The sequence below is a fragment of the Chiroxiphia lanceolata genome, chromosome 13 (genome assembly GCF_009829145.1).
Source record: "Chiroxiphia lanceolata isolate bChiLan1 chromosome 13, bChiLan1.pri, whole genome shotgun sequence".
In the NCBI taxonomy this organism is placed as follows: domain Eukaryota; kingdom Metazoa; phylum Chordata; class Aves; order Passeriformes; family Pipridae; genus Chiroxiphia; species Chiroxiphia lanceolata.
Genome location: NC_045649.1, coordinates 150571 through 165632, shown reverse-complemented (window position 1 = coordinate 165632; position 15062 = coordinate 150571). Strand labels below are relative to the sequence as shown.

The 15062-nt window shown below is 38.2% G+C and overlaps 1 protein-coding gene across 1 annotated transcript in view; it reads right to left on the bottom strand.

The window, feature by feature from the left end:
* NFATC3 (nuclear factor of activated T cells 3) overlaps positions 1 to 15062 on the bottom strand; it is a 66229-nt gene that overhangs the window by 32057 nt on the left and 19110 nt on the right. Inside the window, 1 exon segment of the mRNA XM_032701032.1 lies at positions 8320 to 8482. Within this exon segment, the coding sequence (XP_032556923.1) occupies positions 8320 to 8482 (163 nt within the window).

The window sequence follows — 15062 nt, the reverse complement described above, 5'->3', positions numbered from 1 at the left end:
TATGAAAAGCATGTTGTAACTAGTTATTTCCTCCTTGATATTCTCACATGAGCTGGATGCACTTCAGTGACTTCTGTATTCCTTAGAACAATCCCCAAAGTCACAAGGTAAGGAGGACAAAAGAGAAGAATGGAGGCCCTATTCTAAAGGGTGAAAAGAAAGATAAATCTGTTCTCTTGAATTAGGTATTTTTTCCTTTTACTTTGGAAGACTGTCTGAGCAAAAATATGGTATAATTCACCATGAAACATAAACAATCCTAAAGGAAAAGAAACTTTACTGCTTGAATTTCGGTCCACTTTGAAAATAAAATATTATTTTATTTCTTTTTAAAACTTAAAGAAAAAAAAAAAGCAAACCATGCCTTCTAAATGGTTTGCTCCCTTAGACAGGGGAGATGCAACCCACAAGCCTGGAGTTTTTTGGACAGCAATACCAGAGAGGCTTTGAAGAACCAAATATTTTTTTTTTACAGATATTTTTCCACAAGGATTTCACTTTTGAGTGGTTTGCAGTGACTTCCCTAAAGAACTGTGAAGATTGCTGGGTTTAAAAGTTGAAGGGCTGTCTGCCAAGCTGAACAGCACATCTATCAGCAATTACTTGGGAATAAAAGCAAGGGATGACAAGGATTCAAGAGCATGAAGACGAACATAATTTGAAACAAAAGACACAGTGACTAACATCAGTGGTACAATTTATCATGAATTTATCAACAGCTGCACTTAAAAAAAAACTTGAAGCAAACCATATACATAAAATGAAGAAATCAGAGCTCAGAGAAGCTACTGAAAATCAGACTGACCACAGTCATCTCTTGTAGCCTTGCAGGGGTGCAATGAGTGCAGACCCATAATCTTCAATGGACTGTTTCAAAGAGACTGCAGAAATTCATGGAAGAAAACTCCATTCACATTTATTAGGCAATATCTCAACCACTGGCTCAGAAAAGTCTTACCAGCTCATGGGAATTTATTTTATTATTTCATTCTGATTCTGCAAAGGTTATAATGTTACAAAAAGTCTGATTTTAAATATAAGTATGTGAAACCAAAACATCTACTTCCCCTTCCTGAAGTACAGTACTATTTTCTATCACCTGATTATTTGACGTACCTTTCCATCAACTGAGAAGGAAAAGTACATCAAAAAACGTATCTTTGTCTTTTGCTAAATAAACTTATTCAGTTGACTGACCTGAAGATTTTAAAATAGTACAGACCTTCGTGACTGTAACAAAAAATAGTGAGAGATAAAAGGAATAAACTTTATTAAACTATTAGGTAGGGGCACAAATCCAGCTAAAAACATTTTAAAGGTCATCACAAAAACAAACAGGTCCTGCAAAGGACTAAAGCAAACAAGAAATTGCAAATATCAGTGCATTATTGGTCATGGTACCACGTGTTTACACAATGTACAGACCATTCTTCAAGGTAGAAAAACTTGGATTTCTATTTCTGAAATCTCACACTTCTACACACTCACTGCTTGCAGACAGGATTGAAAGCGTTTTAAATACTGACTTCAGGCATTTCTGAAGAGTATTTTAGCTTGTTCCTGTCTAGTTCTACACAATGCAAAAAAGGATATAATTTAATAGCTAAAATAGTGTTAGACTAATAGTCCAACTTTACACAGTGCAGAAATGCCAATCACATGTAACTGGTCATCACACTGTCCATCTGCACTTTGCACTACTACACTCTTGGAAAAGAAAAAAACAAAAAAACAAAATAAAAAGCCTTTACCAAACAGGCGGGGGGCCGGGGGCAGGGAAAGACTGCTATTCCTGGAATACCAACTCCAAATGCTAATTATGCTATGAACAGTTTTTGGACAAGCATTTCCGGGACAGAAATAGGTTATTCCCACATAAGCTGTAAAAGAAACCCCATAAATTGGTTTTAATTTAGAAAAAAATTAGTAAACATATGATACAAAAAGCAGATGACTGTCATCCAGTGTGTCATTTTTATTGTTTTTCATACCAATTACTGCATTTTCTGGATTGAGCATTCAAACATAGTAGATGCATCAATATGGCTTTTGCTATCTATTTTGGTGATTCTGAAGCATCATGGCCAGGCTTTGCCAATGAAGATTTGGGAAGGGCTCTACCCACGTTTGCTACAAGCGCGCTGGTGGCTAAAAAGGCCAATGCGAGACAGACAAGTCCGGTTGCAAACGGCACAGCAGAAGGACTCCTTAGGTGGTATCGACAAGACATGACTCTTTCTGCTTTGTCTTTTCTCCTTGAGAATGAGATTCTGAAGCAGAAGATGCCTAAATAGTCATCAAATTGTTCTTGAAAGATATGTATTTTTAGAATCTCATCCAAAGGTCAACGTTTTTCCCAATGTAGCCCATTACACAGTTCACACAGACTGATACTTATCTTCTGCCTTCTGTATTTATTGGCAGTTTGCTGTCACCAAATGACAGTAGGCAACTACAGCTGGGATACAGCCTGCCTTCTGATTATGGACAAAATAGGAGTAAATTCAAGACAAAAATGAAAATTAAAGAGTGAAAGCCAGGAAGAATGGGAAGGGTCACAAAACACTGAAAAAGTGTGCTATTCATTGGGCATAGAGAAAAGAGAGAATTCTGATATTATACCTGATAGTTCAAGTAGTTACATGCATTGGCCCCACAGAACACCTGGGAAAAGGTGACAGCCACAGAATTATAGGCCAGGAAACATACACTCATTTAGACAGTCCTTTTGTTAATTTATTGTTATCATCTCTGACATTGCTGAATTACATCCTCTCTTGTTGCTTATAGTTTCTTCCACCAGAAATCAGGCGGAGTTTGACAGGCTTTTTGAGAAACATACCTGTTTCAGAATTTTCAAAGTAGTTTTTCAGCTCAATTAGTTTAGTTTCTCTTCCACTGCAGCTCTTCAGTCATTACTTCAAGCTCTGCAATCACTTTAAACAGAGCTGACATTGAATCCCTCACACAGCAGATGACTGTTTCCTTGTCATCAACCAGCAGTGCACAGCCATCCAAACAAACTAGCTTAGATTTAGCATTTCTTTCAGTTTTGATCTTACACTTTTGTTCAGCTGTAGTACTGCTGAGTTGTCCATATGGATTACATGATGCTTCCCCTCCTCTGTTACTGTGAACCAGCTACAGAAATAATTTTGCTTATGGCAGAAGAACTGATGAATCCTTAAACCTTTCACAGTAGAGTAAAAAGACACTTCTGGTACAGGCAAATTCTTAATAGCTACCACTGCTCCAAGTTTATCTTGCATACATGGGCTATAAGTGGATTCTATATAGTGTCTGTTACAGATACACCATCTATTTTAGAACCAATTACCCCTGTCTCTAACTGACTCCCACAGTGTTGAATGGCCACAGGACAGATACTCCTCGCACACAGAACGGCGCTAACAAGTAGCTGTGAGCTCAACAGTCCCTGAGTACATCACATTATATGGTTAGCAAGATGACTGCCATGTAGATCACTACCTTCCCCAGCAAGGGGCCAAAAGATAAAATGGAAATACTTCTTGGTGTGCACAACACAGCTTACAGAACTTACTACCAGAAGTTCTCATTAGATTTAAAATACTTCAACTCAGAAAATGGCAGAAATTGACATGAGTAGCAGGAACACAACATATAAAACTAGTTTTCTTGTTCGAAAAAGAAAAATTCATTTTAGATCAGGAAGCTAAGATATAAAAGTGAAAAACCCCCAAACTATCCCTGAGAGATCTTTATCATGTGCCACTTGCTCTAAAAGGCTTTTCTGGTTTTGATAATAGGCATTATCCAAGTGAAGTCTCATGAAGAACCTTAACCCGTTTAGGTAAAAGTAAAAGCTCATTCTAGCAAATTTTAAGTGTAAACATTATTTATGTACAGTTTGATGTGGGGGAAGGGTGGGAAATTCAAGCAATTATGATTTTTCACTTAGAGCTGTATGAAATGTGACACCTACTTGTTTAAAAGGCTTTGAAGATGCGTTAAGTTCCTACTCTTACCTATGAATTAGAATGGTAAATGTAGACAGTGCTCAGAGGCTACGTCTCCTGGCAATGCACTACAAAATTTCCACATAATTCGGATGACAAAAGTTCAACATGCCACCTTTCTCCTTGCAAACCATTCTGCTAAATTACTTATTCCTTCCCCATGAAAACTGTCAGCCTTATCATGCAGATTCTCTACCAAGGTAAAAGAAACTGTTCCAGATGACATGAATTCACTGGAACATACTCCCAAGAAAGCAGAGATTAAAATTAAAGGTATCTGCTAGTTAGAACATTTTGCATTAGAAAGTAAGAGATTGTCATTACAGAATTTGTTTTCTTAAAGTTGAGAGACATACAAAGCAAAGCATGATGCTCCACTTACTTGATTTCCTCCCATTTGGAAATAAGCTGATTAAATGTACTCACAACAGATGATGCCAAATTTGTCAGAAGCTTAGTGTCCTAGCAACAGGTATGGTACAGTATTAGTAATAGACTAATGACATGCACTAATAGATTAATGGTTTGAAGCTATGTACTATCTTAAAAATCTTTATTTTAAATAATACATCAACTGCACATGCAGAACTACAGAGGTTTCACAGTTTGGAAATTCAATACTCCAGTTTTCTATAAAATTTATTTTTTTCAAAAGCAAACCAAATTGTGTAAAAAGCAAAAGCACACAGGCCTTCCAGCACCCAAAGATGTGGCAGCTGGACTTGACAACCGCTGTTGGTCTGTTCCAACTGAAATATTCTATTCTATTTACCCACATTCTTTCTCATCTCTGACACTGGTTAACACACAGTTATTTTACACAGGAAAATGCTGAGTGCTTTACTGCAGTGATCACATACATGAAAGTGACTGGTCTAAAGCTAAGAGCACCGAAAAGAAAAAAGCCAGAAACAAGCAGTAATGCATATCGTGAACTGGATTTGTATAATAAGCTTCTAGAAGTACTGGAAAATATTTCAATTTGTATTTAATGTCTGCTTACAGATATTTAGTATTTACCTTTACCAAATTTGGCCCTTTGCATACTTTTTTCCCCAGCAGTGAGTAAAAAGTTAATACGAATCAATGCTTTGTTTCATAACAACTTCCTCTCTCCCATCAAACACAACAATTAATTCCCAATTCAGCTGGAAGAGACCAAATTGCAAAGTAGAATACTGATTTGCATTTGTACTCATTTTAATTTAGAGAGGCCTAGTACAACACATGAGACTGTCAGACACTTAAATTCTATCCTCGGTTTTAAGATAGTGTAGTGGTTTGGACTTTGTTTTCCCCCAGAGGATAAGAAAAGTGGTAGACCCCAAGGGGTAGAAACCCCTGGAAGTTTTGAAATTCTGTCCAGTGAGCGCTCCTGCAAAAATGTAAACATACCACAACCAGACCGGAAGAGAAGAGTTGTTGTTTGAGGGAGAAGAAGGTGGCCATGTTGTGAGCCACAAGGAAGGGGCTCTGAGCCCCACAGGGGGGGGCTTTGGCCCCCCAGCCCCAGCTGGGGCCTGTGGGGACCTGGAACAGCATAATGCTGGGCTAGGTGCCTATAGTTATGCTGGGAGATGTTTTCTCCATCGTGGGCAGTGGCCGTGGCAGTGGCCGGAGAAAGCAGCAGCTGGCACTGACCAGAGAAACGGTGGCAGAGAGCCAAGACAGATAAGAACTGAACCGAAGAAGCAACAAAGACATGAAGCAACAAAGACATGCAGCACCAGAGAAGGGACTCCTGGAAGGAGACCTGAAGGAAAGAGAGTCAGCAGCTGAGTTCTACAGAGTTCTTGGGGGTAAGAACTGATACCAGACCCCCCAAAACTCCTTTGAGACCTCCTGGAAGGAGGAAGTTGTTAGACTCTTACTTGAAAGAGCCTTGAAGTGCAACATGCACTGCAGAGAGGAGCTGAGAAGCTCGGACGTCCTGAGAGCTCAGCCAGGACGGAGTGTGGGAGGTTGGCCTTGAGGGCCCTCCCTTGCTGCAAGCTACAAAGAAGCTCGCAGCCTGAGACAGGGCACAGAGGCCCTGCAAGGAGCTTGAATCTCCTGGAGATACCAGACCGTCACGAAGACCCCCTGTGCTCCGTGATATGACGTGGTGAAACGACCTTTGTCTGGGGTGACGAAGCCCACGGAAGACCACTCGTTTGGAGAGACGAGTGGCCGAGGGGGATACCCCCTCCTGTGTGCTGGCAGAGATCCAGCTATCAGCTGCTGCAAGAAACAGAAGAGAGAGAGAGAGAGAACCTGCTGCCTTAGAAGATGCTGCTACTTAGTGACTGCTACTCTGAAGAAGCTGCTGCCCTGAGAGACTGGAAGGGATCTGTCCTTCTTTCCCTCCTGGACTTTTATTTGGAGGGGAGAAGAGATCTGATCCATTGTAAATACTTATGTCATGGTAGAGATAGTTGTAGTCGTGTGTATAATGTATTGTAGTATTTATTTGTACAGTCATTGTAATATATTCCCTTTCCCCACTTTGAGTCTGGTTGTGTTTTGTCTGGAAAAACCCATCTCACATTGGGTTGAGATGTGGGAGGGGGATGGAGCTAGGGAATTGGATTTTGGGCTATCTCAAACCATGACAGATAGCATTCTTGTACAGTGAGGTATTTCACAATTTCAATGCAAATACATAGCTTTTAAAATCATTAGTGTAAGTCACATAGGCTACAGATCTGTCATATGAGTAGGAGAAAGGATGGGGACAGATTATGCCAATCCTACTAGCACTTTGCATCTGGTCTCCAATAATAATGAGTTATTCCCAGCTACTGGAAGAGGCTAACTATTTCAAATACATTTTTAATGTACAGGTTGCTATAGCAAAAGATTTAGGACTGAAGCTCTGACCATCATTTTACTGGAAAAGAACAGGAAATATCCTGGATTTGGACGAAAAGACAAACCCTGCTGTAACCTTCATGTAATCAGATTTTTTTCTTATTGTTTTATAAAGATTCTGTAACTGTTAAGATAAAGACCAATAAGCAAGATTGAGGTGAATAAGCAGAGAGACATTGCTTTCACCCAAGGATGTGGCAAACATAACCAAGGCATCCTAAGAAGTCCCACAGTTCCTCATGTTCAGTGTATGAAGATGGGTTCCCTTCCAAGCTGCATGAGCCAGCTGACACTGTGGGTATTAAAGGAGACATCAGTGACTATCCCTAACCAATCCAGAAGTCTTCCCAGCATAAAGCAAGATATTTGTGTACACACCAGAACGCTCAGAGAGGAGCACATCACAGCTTGTGCACACAGTTATTCCAACAACACCAAACCCACACACCTTTCTCTTCAAAGAGAATATGATGCCAAAGTTTTCTTATGAAAGCCAAGCCTAGTTTGCCAGGATCTTACATCGAATTCTGAGCTCCACAATAATTGGACAGTGCTTGCAAACTATTTAAATAATACACTTTAGATGCCAGTAGCATTTGGAAGATATAGCATTAGCTATAAAAACCCAGCTAAAGCAGCTGTTAAGGGCAAGTACCACTTATGGAAAGAGTCAGTGTACCACCACGCTCTGTGTGGCGATGAGGACTGCTGCCTGCACTACTGCATTTTCTTCAAGCTGATCAAAACCGTTCTAAGAGACAATAAATCTCCCATGATTCTGTTAAGACAACAGAAACCATGTCAAAAAAAGAAAGGCAAGAAACAAGTTTTACTTGCCCTTGCAGATAAGTAGTCCAAATCTAGTGGAACTAGGTGATGTCTTACTTTTCACGGAGATAGCAAACATTAAACTTTGAGTAAGAATCTTTGCTTTATGCTGAAGAAATAGAATAGTCAAGTTTAATTTACTACAAACATTTAAGTTAAAGGAATTTATGGGTACCATTTCACAGAAATAATCTAATAAAAGAACAAGAGGCATTTATAGTATTCAGAAGCTGTTTCAACACCAAAAGGAAGACTTCTGATTCAAATGAAGTTTTACCGTATTTCAGTAGTTTCAACTAATTACGGTGACTTCTCTTACCTGCCCCCATGCACAGGCCTTCCTCCTTAAAGCTTGTGTTTAATAATAATAATAATAATAATAATACACTATTGCACTGTGAACCCATTCACAGGCATAAAACTTCATACAGCATAAAATTGTGACATGCACTGTAATTGTAGCAAACTTTAAATTTTTTAGCAACCAAAACTAACTTTTGTATTGAACTAATTCCATTTAAGGGAGAAAATCTTACCCAGGAAAGACTGTAAGCTTCACACAAGGGAACAATTCACAGCATTGTAAATACCAATAACTGTAGTTAAAAAATTACCTTCTATTCAAGAAAGCCAGACTTCCTACCTTCACTACAGGGTGTCCTCCAGTAGATGCTTTTACTGCTCCTCGGCTTCCTTCTGTTTCATAGTGAGCTCTGTGATGAGTTTTAGGCTGGACTTCTATTTTCAGTTCACACTGCCCATAATGACTTGGTAAAGGCCAGTCAAGAGGTGGCAATGAAGATGTGCTGCAAACAAGATGAGCACACTATGATTACAAGAACTGTGCCATCTGGCCACAGTACAAACAAAGCCTTCACTGTAAAACACAATGATATCACTTTCCTAGCAAATGATAACCAAAGAAGAATACCTACTAGCTTAAAAATCTTACGTGAAAATTCCAAAATGTTGCTGGTACATTAAAATCTTCAATTAATCCCAATTTATTTTGGGGTTGTTAGAATGGAATTTCTTCTTTCCAACACCTAATTAAAAGAAAGGTACTGTATGACCTCGAGCTTCACACTACCAGTGCTACTCTACAATGCCTTTATATTAACTTTTTATCCTCAAGTATATCAGGAAGTAAGTTCAAATGTGGTTTAGAGAGAACAGTATAAATTCAGTCTCTGCCTGTCATTAAGTTTTAACTCTCTGCATTTTTACCTTTCAACTTGTTGTTTTTGTTTTTCTAAGTTTGGCAAGCGCTGCACTTTGTTAACTATCATTAAAATGAACACTATATGATCATCTGAAGTTTTAAAAAGCTTGGTGTTCTACCTAAGCATAAAGACTTACTGCAACAGGCAACGAAGAGACCTAAAGTACATGTTCAGCTTATCCACAGATATACCCTTTTACATATTAGCAAAGTCACACCAGGGAAAAACAAAATGCAGTTATTAGAAGTAATATGGAAGAACTTCAAACCAAAGTTTTCATACCTACCCTTTTACCTGCACAGATTTATAGACTTCAGATTCTAAAAAGATCAACAATCAGATTCAAGTCAGTAATTACCTAGTGGAGTAAATTAAATTATGAACATTTAAAAGTGAACATTTATAGCATTGTTTACCAAACAAGAATATTTACAATAAAAATAAGCTTCTATTCACGTAGTTTTGTTCTACGCTACTCTGACCAACAGGAAAAGCAAATTAGGTTTTAAAGTAATGGACAAATATTGGTTTGTATTGTCATCTGGGAAAGCTCAAATCCATCTCTTTCCACTTTACAGGAAGTCAGGCAACCCACCCCCCATCCATGCAAATTTCCACAAACGTAGATAGCCACAGGCCAATAAAAGGTAAATGATACCTTCTGGAGAATTTAGCTAAGATGTATAAAATCATATCCACAGGTGAGAAAGAAGATAAATCTTTGGACTGAACAAAAAAAAACAAGGAAAGGAATCTGTCTTTAGCAAGTATCTGGAGGGACTTGGGCTCAGCCTGCACCACCATACTTTTACTGCAGAAATATCTGTCACTAGGAATGGAAAAGAGGGAGAAGAACCAGCCCCGCTTGCTGGCCTCCTCCTACAGGAGAATGACCTCCAAGCCTACTGACCTGCTCTTTCATAGATACCTGCACTGTGCACTTCAGGACAGAGTTGGCATTACAACATAAATCTTCACTCCTTTGAGAGCAATGGGAAGAAGAATATTTCCCTTTCTTCTTACTGAAAGGCAGAAATGTGAGAAATAATCTCCACCAGCATTCAGTGTACAGCAAAGAGGCTTCTTCCTCCCCCTAAGGAGATCTGATGATTGGTCCTCCCACAGCAGCAGTATTTACTGGGTAGGAGAGGACTGGTAACGTCAGCAATAAAAGAGGAAACTGTCAGGAACGCAGTATAAGCCCAGTCCTTCCAGATACTTACCACAGGCCAGGATGTACTACCTAAATGCTACTACTGGCTATCAACTAGACCTTATCATTCACTTTTATAGCTACTGAAGGAGAAGGACTCAAGTCTTCAGTCTGAAAAGGAAAGAAAACGTCAGGATTAGAAGATACTAAAAGGAATTCAAGAAGAAACACAGCACACTATTTTCATTTAGTATTTCTGGAAACCTTTTAATCCCCCATATAACCAAATATTCTATGTCAAAATAGTTGGTATACACTGTGAACAGATATGGTACCTAAAAGAACTTGGTTAATGCACCATAAGCTATATACCAATTAATGGGAGCTTTTACTGAAAGTTGAATGATAAACTCGGTCAAGAAAAAAGTATTTGTTGCTTGTGACCACCCTCCATACAGTCTCTCAGAGAGATTTACTCCTCCTGCAATTAACTATTAAAAATATGGCACAAGCTGTATCAGACTAACATTATCTCCTGAAAAAACATTTGGCATACAAGAACAAATATGGAGACGGGAAAATAATCAAGTCTCAAGATTTTGTCATTCTTTGAAAACAAATAGAAAATAACAGCACGAGAGAGTAAGCGAGTGCACTATGCACGTGCAGATGCCTAAAACATCAAAAAATTGCAGAGTTTTCAAAACACAGATCTCCCAATAAATGGCACAGCCTTTGAGCTGTGTACCTCTCTGTGTACACCTGAGTACATCTCTTTGATGTACTGCATCAAACAGATGTCTTCTAGATATAGTTGGCTAGAGAGTTACAGCTGCTTCCCTTTTGAGTTTGGTGTTGAATACCCAAATTGTTGTTTCTCTGACTATTTCTCTTGCTGTCTCTATCACCCTCAACTTCTCAACAGCATTGGATTCTTAAAGTTTTAGAGTACTCTGTTAAGTACCTTTCTGCCCTGTAGGAATATTGGTTTTATGTATTTCTGCTTCCTTATCACCCTTACAATTTTTCGAGACAAATACCATATAGATACACATTGAATTGAATCAGTGATCTAACTTTAGTTCATTTTGAAAGGTAATTTTTTTAATCCTATTAATTTACCGAAGTCCCAGTTATTTGTAGACCTTCTTCAAACAGAACTAGGGGGAGGGAGGCAGAGTGGGAACTTCCTAGCCAGCACTGTCACCTTCTTAAAGTCACACGAACCCACAAGCTTGGACACTAAATAGAAACTCCAGGAGAATACAACCTGTAAACTGTTAGTGTTTTTTTTATTCTATGCAGAATTCCATATCAAATGAGAAAAACCATGTCAGCCTTTGGGGGACAAGGGGTAACATGTTTGCATGTGTTCTGAACACTTTTTGATATGAAGCAAAGCTGTTTTTGTACCAGATACTGAACATGGGAAAGTAAGTCAGAAGCTGTAGCTGTACTGCATTTAAGGACGCGTTCTCAAGAAAATATTACTCAGTGTACACTATTAGCTGAGGAGCAGCAGTAAAACTTCTACTTAACTCACCACAGTTCTCAGTTGTAAACTGTGCACTGAACATCAGCGATTTCTGGTAGTGCAGAACTTGCGTAAATTCAAAACCCAGTGGTGCATTACGCTTAACATACCTGGAACATGTTTAAGAATAAGCAGCTCAACTGCTTCACAAGTAAGCAAGAATTTAGTGTTACAAAGATTCCCCTGTCCCGACAGGACAGCATATAGCACGACAGCATTTGCATTAGCTGCTCACCGTGAGTTTTTTTCAAAGTTATTTTAGAACAAAAGATTAAAAAAATAAAGAACCTTTGTTCCTTAAACCCTTCACTTTTCAGTCTTGATGGGGGAGGAACACATTTGTGGATAAACCCACATGTTTCATTACTAAGTTCTACCCGGTTCAGTGCCATGTTACTGTTACAACAGCTTGTGACAGTCTTTTACAGAAGTTTCTCTAAATTTTTTGTCTTTAAGTGAATAAAAATCTTATTAACAATGCAGTAACCTACTAGTTTTACCAATCTGTAAACCTACAAATATTCTTCCAATAATACCAGGGGAGTTTTATAATCTGATTCATGCAAGCTTCCAAAAGCTCACACTCACATCATACCAAGACTAAAGGCTCCAGAGAATAGCACCTATTAAAGGGAACTAAGAGGTAAAGAAGGAACCCTTCAGTAGCATTCTCAACATTTAAAGTTATTACTTTAATGATAGTTTTATCAATATTAATTTAACAGATTCTTCCTCTGCAACCATTATCTCCAAAACAGAACTGATTAAGGCTATACAAAATTGACAGGAAACAATGATGTTGAGTACAAAAACAGCCAAGTGTGTCCATAAGGACTTCAGTATTCAGATTGCAGAAGTCAGGGCCTGGCTCTTGGTCTGACTATGCCACTCTCACACAGGAAGAAACTTAGGCCAGAAACAAGGCTGTCCATTTGCACTTAGCTGTGACCCTATAGCAGTATACGTGGGACAGAAGGAAGAACAAAGCCTATGAGAGTCATTAAAAATAAGGCAGTTAAAAACTTAACACTGTTACCTCCCACCTGTTGCACTGTCCCTGGATAATGCACTGCACAAACAGCTGGGGCTCCGTGCAGACAAACTGCCAGTGCTGGTCCCTCAGCTGAAGCACATCGTCCATCAGCTCACCTTCAGTCTAATGCTCTCCTGGACTCCTTGCTTAGAAAGCTTTTGAACACAGATGGACCTGATATAAGAACTCATTTTAGCCACTCTGTATGAAAATGTTCCTCCCTCTTTGTAATCACTAATTCTGGTAATAACCTTTGAAAGACACACACTAGTATTTCCAGATACTTGTGAAAGTTCTTGTTTCCTTTGTTGGTTGAAATTCCCAGATCTCCTAGAGTGATTCTTTTATTAATTCTTAGTTGCAGAAAAATGAATATTTTCCACTTACACTTACTTCTCTCGACACATAATAAGGGAAAAAGCTCACTGACTATACAGTGGGGATATTCCACATCTCATCCCAGTTTTTGCAGAGATGAACCCACTGAGTATCCTGTGACAAGTCAGTGTTGCAACACAGCGAACCCCTGAGAATCTCAAATAATAACTATGGTCCAATACTAAGATTTTCAAGAATGCTTGTAGAGCCAAACTACTGCTGTGGTTGCTCTTCCCTGCCTAGAACAAAGTCCTCCTGGTGGAAGACTTCTGAAGTCAAGATTTTTGGGGCCATTCCAGATGCCACAGTGGCTTATCAATAGACTTTATTAATACTGTTTACATTCAAAATACCACTGTTCTATTACTAGCAGACCCACAGTTAATGATGCTTTCAGAGTATTGATATAGTATATTGCCAAGTAAGAATTTATATTCTATCATTTCAGAACAAAGTGGAGAGCTGGATAACATGTACAGCGCAAAAGGCCCCATATTAAACACTACCTGAATTTCTCTGGATTCATTAATGGTGTGTAAACATTACAGCAATAGCCTTGCTTATTAAAAATCTAAGAGGTTCAAAGTTCTCTTGCTTGTCTCACTTAAGTGGGTCCTTATCTTCAAAGTCAGCGATTTGCAAATATTTTCACTTCAAAGTTTTGCTAACATAGCGTAGCTGGTGTTATTTCTATTTATCGAAATAAGGTGATAAATACTTAGCAGTCTAACTTTGCCTCTAGTCCACTCACATTGAAAGATTTTTCCTTCTTAAAATTAAGACCAAAGTCCCAATAGTTATGGTTAAAATATTACATAATACTGTTCCTCTCTACTCTCTAGACTTCCAAGACAAGGATTCAGACAAGAGAAGCAACTTTTCTGAGTATTCCACCACTATATTTAAACTAATTTTTTTTTCTGAGAGAATAAGTGACATTGCCAGCAATCCTGGTTTCCAACAGTAAAATACTCAAGTTGCCATTATATATCCATCACTACAAAGATTCCTGAGCTGTAAATACATCCGTCAAAGCCTGTTTGTTCATCACCACTAGAACAAAGAAACTACCTGATGCCCCGTCACTTCTCAGTGTTACAAATTAAATTCATGACAAAGCAGTCTGAAGACACACGCCAATTTACCCAGTAGTTTTTAAATCAATGTAATCAATGTAAAAGTCTCTAAGAATTCCATGAAGGAAGTAAAAGAAACTAGGTTTAATTTTAAGATTTTTGACCATTAATTAATCTTGCCTGCTTATCTTCCAGACACAAAAGCACCATTTATTTCCATCAAATACTGTAGGGTTAAAAAAGAAAAAAGAAAGAAATTAATGACTCATTAAGTTTACTACCCTATGAAGTGCCTATTTGCTTGAGACACAAATTAGATTCTCAAGACCCATTTTACAGAACCTAAAACTTACTGTTCCACTCGTTATTCATATTAAAATCATAAGTTTAAAGCAAAAGATAACAAAAAAATAAATGTATAAGCAAAAATAACAGTACTCCCACAATTTTCAATTGCATCATCAGTGACCACTCTTCTAAAAAAACCTCCATGTTACCTACACCAGTGCTGGCCATATCTGTGATGGTCCTTAACTCCAGAACACCATAACCACCATTAGCACCAACAATGCTGCTGATCTCTTGTGAACTGTACTTTTAGTGACAAGTTCTGACCAAAGTTGTTATAATACTGGCACAGTAGATTTCTAGGTCAATCCTAGACTCTTTTTATTCCCCTTGTTCAAGTAAGAAAAGTACTGTAAAACAGATTTTCTAATTTTATTTTTTTTTTGCACTTTCTGGAAATCTTACAACTCAAGCTCTAACAGCAAATGTGCAAGAAAATAATAAAATCAGCATCTTTATTGACTGTTGGGAAATAAATATATAAATATCAATTGTATAATTCTTTATGACAACTAGGCTGCTCACTTTTGGTCGCTATCTTGCATTTCATTTCTATTCATAAAACATAAGGGTCAGCTTAGCTACCCTGCATTATAAGAATCAAAATTATAAAATATTATATGACAGAATGGAATGTTTAA